We start from the raw sequence: 10,783 nt of genomic DNA on the forward strand, positions 1-10,783 counted from the left end.
TATTGATAGAACCCAAGTTTCAATAAAGTTACTATTTTAAATAATTACAAATTATTAATACGCAAATACTGAATTAGAAGTAAATGTACATGTGTGATGGGAGAAGGTGGAAGGGTGAATGAAGGTGGGTAAAAAAAGAGCTAGCTTTTTTTTCCATAGTGGGAGTTAATGAAATGCCCCCAAAACTGTAAATTCATGAGGTAGCACTTCATTTACAGCGGTAGAAAGAATACTTCTCCAAAAAACAAGTAAAAGAATTAAAGCCTTTGTCCTGGAGATGGGAAAGTGGGAGAGGAGACCACTGAGGTGGTGCAATTGACAGGGAACCTCTCTCCACATCAGAGGTCCTGAGGATCGAATCCCGGGAAATCCTAGAGGAGAAAAAATGAGAAGAGAAGACAAAAAGGAGAAGTAGATACAGATGAGCACACAGTGAATGGACAAAGACAGCAAAAACAGCAAGGTGGGGGAGGGGGAGGGAAGAAAAAATTATAAAGCCATTTGTATATCTTCTATCGAGAAATGTTTATTCAGTTCTTTTGCCCATTATTTAATTGGGTTGTTTGTGTTCTTATTGTTGAGTTGCAGGAATTCTTTATATATTAAAAACTTATCAGATATGTGGTTTCCAAATATTTTCTCCTATTGAGTAGGTTGTTGTTTCACTTTTGTGATAATGCCTTTTGATGCACAAAAGTTTTGAATTTTGATGATATCCCATTTATCTTTTTTTTTTTTCTTTTGTTGCTCATGTGTTGGGTATAAAGCGTAAGAAACCATTTCCTAACACAAGGTCCTGAAGATCCTTCACTAAATTTTCTTCTAGGAGTTTTATAGTCTAGGTTCTTATAGTTAGGTCTTTGATCCATTCTGAGTTAATTTTTATATGTTTTGAAGTTCTCCTTCATTCTTTTTCATATGATATTGAGTTCTCCTGGCACCATTTCTTAAAAAGGCTATTCTTTTCCAATTGAATAGACTTGGCAGCCTTGTCAAAATCAATATAAATGAATTAGAGAGATGGAAACAGAACAGCAACTTTGTACAGCAGGGGAAGCATAGAGAGATTGAGAGGTGATTATTAAGGGGTAGATGTATTATTTTTTGTTATTACTATTAGAATAATGAAAATGCTCTAACAATGAAGTGATGAATGTACAACTACTAAATACCATTATTTTACACTTTGGATGGATTGTATGCTTTATTAATATATATCAATAAAATGGATTTTAAAAAATATGATGATGAAGATGCTAGATTAAAAAAAAAAATCAATTGGCCATAGATGTGAGGGTTTATTTCTGAACTCTCAGTTCAATTCCATTGGTTTATATATCTGTCTTTGTACCAGTGCCATGCTGGAAAAATGTGGTTTTGAAGGGCTTTACCGTTTAAGATGAAGCATTTAAGCTGAAGACAGTGATGGGATTTGCCTTAAAGAACATAAGGGTCACGGGGCAATCCTCTCTACTCACTTTTACCCAAGACTGTCTTAATTGTTAAATCTACTTCCTAATATCATTACTCTCTCAAGATAGAACCTGAACAATAATCTGTGTTTTTTCTTTTCTCTTTCAAATGAATGATCAAAAAGGAACTTCAAATGAGTACTTTTCAACGACAACAGAAAGTGAATCCTGCTTTGCCCAACCCAAACCATGTAAAATGGGAAGTGGATCTACTTTTTATGGCAATGTACAAAGAGAAAGTCTTCTTCCTTTAGGAAAGCTCAAGATTTCTGCAACATCTACAGCTAATGGTATTAAATCCCTCTGTGAACAGCCCCTGGCCTCCACAGGAAAGGATAGAGCAGACCAACCATGGAAGACTCAGCTTCTAAAGGGACCTGAGAAGTCTAGGCCCCCTCAGCCAGGTGGCAAAGATGATACCCCAGGAAGAGAAAAAAAGAAAGATGCAGAAGTAGTGACAGAAGTTCAGCCTTTGAAAGAAAACCCTGAGACCACAACCTTAGCAACAGAAGCCAAGAGTCAGCCTTTGAGGACAGTGGGAGAGAGGGGCCCTTCTGGAACAACAGAAGATACTGAGAACCCACAAACTTCTGGAGAGATGAAAGCTTTAGGAACACCTGAGGAAATTCAGTCGCTGGAAACAGCTGAAGAACTACAACTTCAAAAAACAGGAGGAAAGGATGAACACCTTCAACTTCCAGAAACAGTTCCCAAAGTGAATGAATCTCCAGAAATATCGGAGGGAAGTCAGTTTGTGGAAACAGCTGACAAGCAACAACTTCAAGAAACAGTGGGAGGAGATGAGCAGTCCCAACTTCTAGAAACAATTCCAAAAGAGAATGAGACACCAGAAATACTGGACAGAAATCTGCCTATGGAAACAGGGGTAAAGAATGATTCCCTTCATAAAAGTCCTGAAGGTCTCAGAAGCATGGAGCAGATCCAACCTGAGGGAAGAGTTGAAAGCATGGAACATCCAGCAGGAATGGCAGAGACAGAAGCAAGTGTGGAAATGGCCAGGAAAATCCACACTAGTGAAGAGGAGCAACATATTGAAGGTAAAAATGCTGTGGCTATTTACATGTGTTCCATAAGAGCAGCTGTGGGTGGGAGATGGCCGACACAGTGGAGTCTCTATCTTGGGGGGTTTAAGTTCATTTGACCCAAACCAAAAAGGCTTCCGCACCTGGAAGACAGGCATTCCATCAATGCTCAGTTCACCTTTCCAGGAAAAATTTTCTAAGGCATAGTCTATATCCAGTTTTAAAATCTAGACATTGAATATATATATATATATTTAAATCAGTAGCATCTTTTTTTTTTTTTTTATTTTTAAAAATTTACCCCCCCCCCACTCCAGTTGTCTGCTCTCTGTGTCCATTCACTGTGTTTTCTTCTGTGTCTGCTTCTATTCTTGTCAGTGGCACCGGGAATCTGTATCTCTTTTTGTTGTGTCATTTTGCTGCGTCAGCTCTCTGTGTGCGCGGCGCCACTCCTGGGCAGGCTGGACTTTCTTTCGCGCTGAGTGGCTCTCCTTATGGGGCACACTCTTTGTGCGTGGGGCTCCCCTATGCGGGGGACACCCCTGCGTGGCTTGGCACTCCTTGCGCACATCAGCACTGCACTTGGGCCAGCTCCATACGGGTCAAGGAGGCCCTGGTTTTGAAATGTGGACTTCCCATGTGGTAGGTGGATGCTCTGTCCGTTGAGCCAAGTCCACTTCCCTAGACATTGAATATTAAATAGAATCTAATCTTGAAGGCAAAAATGTTAAAATGGCTGACTTTTCCAAGTTCACTCTTCATCAGGCCCCATGTATCATAGGAGGATACCAAAGTTAAGGTGAACAGATGGTTAGCAGAGGTGTTGAACTTCCAATAAAAGAATACACAAATAATGGATCTTACAAGATAATTTTCATCTTTGCCAATGTTATCCTTAACAATTATTGTCAGTCTGCTTCCTGTCCTTATAGTCTTTTTATCTTTATGAGAGGACTAGAGAAACTGTATTATGACTTGGCATATGTTATTTTAAAATTTTAAATACACTTTACCAGCATAAAACAAATGGTATTTCTACTGTTCTTTACTGGAATTACAGTAAAAAAAAATAACATTTTCTTCTGGACATGATTTATGTTTTGGTAAATTTTAGTTTCTCAGTACAGTATAATTAAATGAAGTGTTCATCCACATGTTTCTTATTTCTTTCACTCATTAACTCAGCGTGGTGGAACCACAGGAAAGAAAGGAGATGGTCCTTGATCTCAAAGGCTCACAACCAAGAGGGGGAAAGGCAGGCTGTAAACAAATGACCTCAATCTATTGAGGTAACTACTCTAATAAAGATGTATAAAAATGCTCCAGAACAGAAAGGGAGAAGCAACTACAAGCATGTGTTTTTTAGACCAGTGATGGGCAGATTCAAAGTCCTTAGGGTCTAGGATAATGAAAAAGAGTGTTGTGAGGGGCACATGTGACACTGTGAGGCACTGCAGGGGATTGTGGTGAGCAAGAGAGCACAGCCCTGTCAAGAGAGGCAGCTGCTGATTGGTTCCAGCTGATGGCTCCCATACGGGAATGGAGACCAGTGTTGCCAAAACCAACTTCTCAAAAAAACATCTGTGCAGTGTCCAAACTTTTAAATGTTAGCAGTCTTCAAATGTTGAATGATCACTTTCTTTATAATAGCAAACAAGACAGGTCTTTGGGCACCCCTGGACCACCTTTTATTTGAACTATCAATGGTACTTTGTATTTGTAGTATATTCTATTTTCATTTCTTGTTTTTTTTTTACTATTTTTTTAATTAAAAACATTTTTTAAAAGCAGTTTTATTAAGATATATTCACATACCATACAATCAATGGCTTTTAGTATAATTGCAGTGTTATACCTTCATTACCACTTCCTGGGTCATTTTGCATCTTGATTTTATGTGAGAGAATGCCAAGACTCAGAGATGGTCAGTATTTGATACTGGCCATTCAGAGGATCTGTGAGAACCAGGGTGATTTTCATTAGCTTTCTTTTCTTTTTTTTTTTTTAAAGATTTATTTATTTATTTATTTATCTCCGCCCCACCCCCCGCACCCCCACCCCCCACCCCGGTTGTCTGTTCTCTGTGTCTATTTGCTGCGTCGTCTTTGTCCGCTTCTGTTGTTGTCAGTGGCACGGGAATCTGTGTGTTTCTTTTTGTTACGTCATCTTGTTGTGTCAACTCTCCGTGTGTGCAGCGCCATTCCTGGGCAGGCTGCACTTTCTTTCGCGCTGGGCGGCTCTCCTTACAGGGTGCACTCCTTGCGCGTGGGGCTCCCCTATGCGGGGACACCCCTGCGTGGCAGGGTACTCCTTGTGCACATCAGCACTGCACGTGGGCCAGCTCCACACGGGTCAAGGAGGCCCGGGGTTTGAACCAAGGACCTCCCATGTGGTAGACGGGCTCCCTAACCACTGGGCCAAGTCTGCCGCCTTCATTAGCTTTCTTGACACCACTAGAAAACCTTGAGTGTTCAGACCCAAAGAATAAGAACCGCCCCATTGGAAACAAACTGCTGGGGTTGTTAATGCTAAATGAGTGTCTCTTAATATCTCCTTTGGTTACTTTTCCAGGTGAGACAGGAGAAAAGGTTGAAAGTGGGATGGTGAATGAGAAAATAAGTGAAGGTGCTGAAATGAAAGAAGAAGAAACAGGAGAAGCTGTGGCTCCTATAGCAGCCACATAGATATGGTGATGGAAGGGTGAACAGACACAGCGGGTTCCTACAGAGAAGACAGAAAAATGGTGATGAAGCTTGGGTTATAGATTTTATCTTTCATCATCTATATGTTTTGTACACAGACTGTGGTCACCAGTACATTGTTGGAAGCATGAAAATATGTTATCATGTTCTTGATTACATCTTTCTATAAAACTGCTAAGCCCTGAACAATTTACTTAGCTACCTAGAATAGTTATTCATTTAAAACCTTATCCAGAGCCAATAAAACTAGGATATATGATCATTTAAGAGTGTGAGGATGACTTTCTTTATTGTCACAAAAGGTCCATGCAATATAGAAAGTGGGCACCTAAAAAGAAAGTAAAAACCTTTAAGTGCAGGTGGCTGGAGAAAGGAGTTAGCAAATTTTAGGCAACTCCTAATAAAGTCACACAGTTGCAACTATGAATGAATAAGAGTCAACAACAACAATGAAATAGACTATATGTAGGATTTCTGTGCTATCAAAGAATTTAGAGCTGGTGGGAACCTTAAAAATATGTCATCTAATTGCCTCCACTGTAAGTCTATCTACTACCATAGATCCTTATTTATTAGTACAAATGTTAACAGAAACTTTTTCAAAGAAATGCAAACTCTGGTGCTGTTGCAAAATAGGCTTTTTTTTTTTTTACAATGAAAGACTATACATTTTCCATGTGCCATTTTGGGTCAGCTGTTGATTTTACACTTATGTGAGGTGTTTCAATTGGTGTTATTCTTTTGACTAACATTAAAAGTATTTTAATTAATTGACTTTTAAATGTATTTCAGAGGCAACAAATATCAAGTATTAAAACCTAGATACACTGCATATGTGGAGTCTATGCCTTGGGCTCTGTTCTTTATTTTTTAAATTTCTCTCCCCTTCCCTGCCCCCCCCCCAGTTGTCTGCTCTGTGTGTCCATTCACTGTGTGTTCTTCTGTGTCTGCTTGTATTCTTGTCAGTGGTACTGGGAATCTGTGTCTCTTTTTGTTGCATCATCTTGCTGCGTCAGCTCTCCATTTGTGTGGCACCACTCATGGGCAGGCTGAACTTTATTACTGGGTGACTCTCCTTATGGGGCGCACTTCTTGCACGTGGGGCTCCCTATCTGGGGGACACGTCTACGTGGCACGGCACTCCTTTCGTGCAACAGCACTGCAGGTGGGCCAGCTCCATATGGGTCAAGGAGGCCCGGGGTTTGAACCCTGGACCTCCCATGTGGTAGGCGGACGCTCTATCCGTTGAGCCAAGTCTGCTTCCCCCTCTATTCTTTTTAAATGATTACCATTTAGGCTCAGAGGTGGAAATGAGCTAAGAAATCAAATTTTTAAAAAGCACTTATAATATTGCAGTAATTTAAAATGGCACAGAAAGCCATATTTCAAGAAGTCTTTCATAGTTGCCAAGAAATTTTGGTAAATAACTATATGCAAATAATAATAGCTAACTTGCCTACCATTTGTGCCTTCTATTTATAAATATGAGGATAGAATTATATTCTGGAAACATATTGTTTATCTTATTTGTAAATATATATTTTTAGGTAATTGTTCAAATAAACTAGGCTCTTTCACTTCAACTTCTATATTTAAATGACTAGTAAGATGACCTGTAATTCATTACTAGATTCTAGGAAACAGGGAAGAGTATATCATCTTTTTTCTAATTTTAATATTAGGTTATGCTTCTGACTTTAATTTATTGAGGTAGACAATTTGTGAAACTGTATTGCGAGTTTTTTGAGAGTAAGAGTTATGTTTCATGTATCTGTATTCAGGCATTTACCTTCTCTAATGGAACAGGGTAGTTCCTAAATTAAGATTTTTTAAATGAATAAACGAATAACAAATATTAAGCATCCCCATCTACATTTAATCCATTAGGAATACATTTTAAAATGTGAATTTGTGCAACACCACCACAGCCTTCCCTGGGAACCTGAGGAATATCCATTTTTTCATGCCAAGGTTGGTTAAGTGTAATAACAATCTATGTTATTGGAATATTTCCAAAATAGCTTTTTTTTGGTCAGAAAGCTATATAAGTGAGAAACTGATATAACTTATTTTTTCAAGCTATATTATTCTATCCAGAGACTTTCCCTTACCAAAAGATAATTTTGTACAGCTATTAAATAGAAAATGTCAAGAATTAGTGAAAATATTAATGATCACCTCCAAAAATGGAATTGTCCTTTGAACCAAGCACTGAAATAATAGGATTAATTTGTTTTACAAGTATAAATGTCTACTCTCCATTGAATGTACTATCTTTTAAAATACACATAAGTTAAATCTTTATGAATAACTTTCTCAAAGCATTATATAGTTCCAAAGTAAAAGTCTTCCAAATTATTAATCCCATTATTTTACATAAATGACTAAAATAATTTATTCTCAAAAAATTTTGAAAATTTATATAAATTTCTCATATTTTCTGAGCTTTTGTCTTTGACTTTTAGCATAGATACTGATACATTTTTACAAATTTTGTTTTTTCTTTTAGATAATATTAATAAGCTTTTAAATTAAAAACTATAAAGAATATTTAAATATTTCAGAACTCTCTAAGTAACTTTTCATTTTTTTAAAACAAAATGAAAGCAGTAGAGTAAACTCAAATAATAGAAAGGTATAAAATAGGTAGTGAAGTTCTCCTCTCATATTTTCTAGTCCTTCTACAAAAAGATAATAAAGTTTCTCATTTATAGAAGAAAAGACATATGCATATACCAGGCTATAGTATGTGGTAAAATAATTATGTATGTTTACATACCTGATTTTGAAACACAAATGATAATTTACATAGTACTTGCATTGTGAAAAGTGCATCTAGAACCCTTACTCTCTCTTTTCCTATGTTAGATTTGTTTCTTTTGCCTAAGACTGATACATTTAACATTGCAAAGTGCATTCTGATTCTAAATCTCTAGGCCTGAAAGGAGATGATCAAGTTTTACCCTCAGATTCCAAAATGTACAAGTTGGACAAAAGGCTTTAGCTTTTTTATTTCTTGTGTGTGTGTGTGTGTTTTTGTTTTTTTTTTTGAGAGCAAAGTTATTTGCTTCTTTTTTTTTAATAAAGATTTTATTTATTTTTCCCCATCCCCTTATTGTGGTTGTTTGCATTTGCTGTGTCTGTTCACTGTGTGCTTGTCTTCCTTTTAGGAGGTACCAGGAACTGAACCTGGGACCTTCTGTGTGGGAGGGAGGCACCTAATTGCTTAAGCCACCTCTACTTCCAGTTTTTGTGTTTCTCATTATGTTTTTCTACTTGTGTCTCTTGTTGTGTCAGCTTATTGCATCAGCTCTCCATGCCAGTCCGTCTTGTGAGCTCACTGTCTTGCTCATCTTGTGTAGGAGGCATGGGAAACCGAACCTGGGACTTCCTATATGGTAGGAGGGAGTTCAAGTGCTTGAGCCACAGCCACTTCCCTTGTTTATTTCATGTTTTTTTTTTTTTTTTCAGTGCAACTTTGTTTGTTTTTAGGCTTTAGCTTTTGATAATGAATTTATAGGAAAACTGCCTTCAGGGCTGCAATACCTATCCCTTAGGTGTTGTACAGTCACTTTGTAGCCTAGTTTCAGTGCTGTTAATTACAATAATCTCACTGTTTTCAACACCTAATTGAGAGGGAAATGATTAACAAATAGTTTCCCACTTGGCATCTCTAGTAGGTATGAATATACTCATTTACCAGCAGAGGGAGCCATTTGCAAATCTAGGAAATACCCAAACCAGACTCCAAAACCTTGGCCAGAGATGCTCTCTAAGCCCGTGCCTCCCGGGATCCAGAGGATGGGAGTATTGGTCAGTCTGTGACCTTACTGCTTTCCATTCAGACTTTGGAGTAAGGGCCCCTAACATAGCTAATAGCCTTTGAGCAGCCAAAACACCCACATCACTCTTAACGAAAGATTTATTCCAAACTTGGCCTTGAATTTAGAACTACTTTTAAAGGAAGAAGTTTTGTCCACATTTAAGTAACCAATAAATATTGGATAGTCATGGTCAAATAACTCTGGCAGGGTTTACATCTGTGCTGTTTTGGAAAACACAATAATTGTTAGAGATTACAAGCATCCCATTTTTATAAAGGTCTTTTGTTGATCTAATTCTGAATTCTTTTTCACCACAGCTAGCAATGTGAACGTCATAAAGCCGTTCAACTGTCACACATTTGTAAGGTAAAAGGAGAATGTCCTCCTTCTCTTCTCCCCTACAGTAGGAAGGCATGGCTGTGTTAAAATTTAAAGGATTTGCTTACAAGATATCATTCAATCTAAAACTGTGCCACCTCCTTGAGCTTATAAAGTTAAGGAGGGAAGCGAATTTGGCCCAATGGATAGGGCATTCTCCTACCACATGGGAGGTCCAAGGTTCAAACCCAGGGCCTCCTGACCCGTGTGATGAGCTGGCCCACATGCAGTGCTGATGTGCGCAAGGAGTGCCCTGCCACACAGGAGTGTCCCCGTGTAGGGGAGCCCCACACGCAAGGAGTGCACCCCATAAGGAAAGTCGCCCTGCGTGAAAAAGTGCAGCCTGCCCAGGAATGGCGCCGCACACACGGAGAGCTGACACAGCAAGATGATGCAACAAAAAGCAAGAAATTTCGGATGCTGCTGACAAGAATACAAGCGGACACAAGAAGAACACACAGCGAATGGACACAGAGAACAGACAACTGGGGGGCGGGAGGGAGAGAAATAAAAAATAAATCTTTAAAAAATAAAGTTAAGGAGTATTTGGTTATAATCTCAAGGTTTTTAGTTGCAGAAACTGAATCAATGTAATTCCAGAGAGCTGTTGACAGGGGTGGAATTTTTCTTTTCCAATTTTGTGGACTGTCAACCAAAATCAGGGAAGTTCCTGGCATTACTAAATGGTATACAATCAAATGAAAGGCTTTTAGTTTTATTTCAGTAACACCACTCAGCAAATTTATTGGGAAATTTTTAAAGGAGATGTTGAAAGCTAACAACCATACTATTATAACTGTACCTAGTGAAATGAAAGACATCCCCAGACATCAGAGCCAGATGTTTTTTTTTTTAGCTTCTGAAGGTGGAAGAAGGATCAATCTGTATTCTATTAATCTAAGTTACACTTTCAGTTTAATAATGTCTACTGACCTTGATTAATAGGCCATTCCCATCTATCACTGTAGACTGGATCTGCAAGCCTCACCAGTTTACAGAAAAATAGTTATGAGAAAATAATTAGAGAGGCTAATTTTTTTTTAGGAAGTACTGGGGATTGAACCCAGGACCTCATACATGAGAAGCAGGTGCTTAACCACTGAGCTGCTCCATTCCCCAAGAGACTAGTTTTGTTTTGAAATCTGCCTTATTATTATCATAGAATATAGATAATTCTCAAATTTCTTCTTTTTTTCAAGGTTCTATAAGGTACTTCATTGCTATTGAGTTCCAAGGGAATTTGTGACCACAAAAGGGTCTAAAGAAATTGGGAGATCTTTGCCCTGATTGGAGATAAGTGACAAAGAGGAAAAAAAGATCAATGAAATAATTTGTAGGAAGATAATTTTGAGTCCCTTATCTCT

At 38.2% G+C, this 10,783-nt stretch overlaps 1 protein-coding gene across 2 annotated transcripts in view; it reads left to right on the forward strand.

Annotated features, from left to right (window-relative positions):
- The window catches only part of ERICH5 (glutamate rich 5), a 55,248-nt gene extending 49,199 nt beyond the window's left edge, over positions 1-6,049 (forward strand). For both annotated transcript variants that reach the window (XM_071207933.1, XM_012526260.4), the window contains exons 2-3: positions 1,598-2,530; positions 5,087-6,049. In XM_071207933.1, coding sequence (XP_071064034.1) covers positions 1,598-2,530; positions 5,087-5,199 — 1,046 coding nt within the window. In that variant the 3' untranslated portion in view covers positions 5,200-6,049. The remainder of the gene's footprint in view (positions 1-1,597; positions 2,531-5,086) is intronic.
- The last annotated feature ends 4,734 nt before the right edge of the window (positions 6,050-10,783 follow it).

Source organism: Dasypus novemcinctus, chromosome 14 (assembly GCF_030445035.2).
Source record: "Dasypus novemcinctus isolate mDasNov1 chromosome 14, mDasNov1.1.hap2, whole genome shotgun sequence".
Lineage (NCBI taxonomy): Eukaryota > Metazoa > Chordata > Mammalia > Cingulata > Dasypodidae > Dasypus > Dasypus novemcinctus.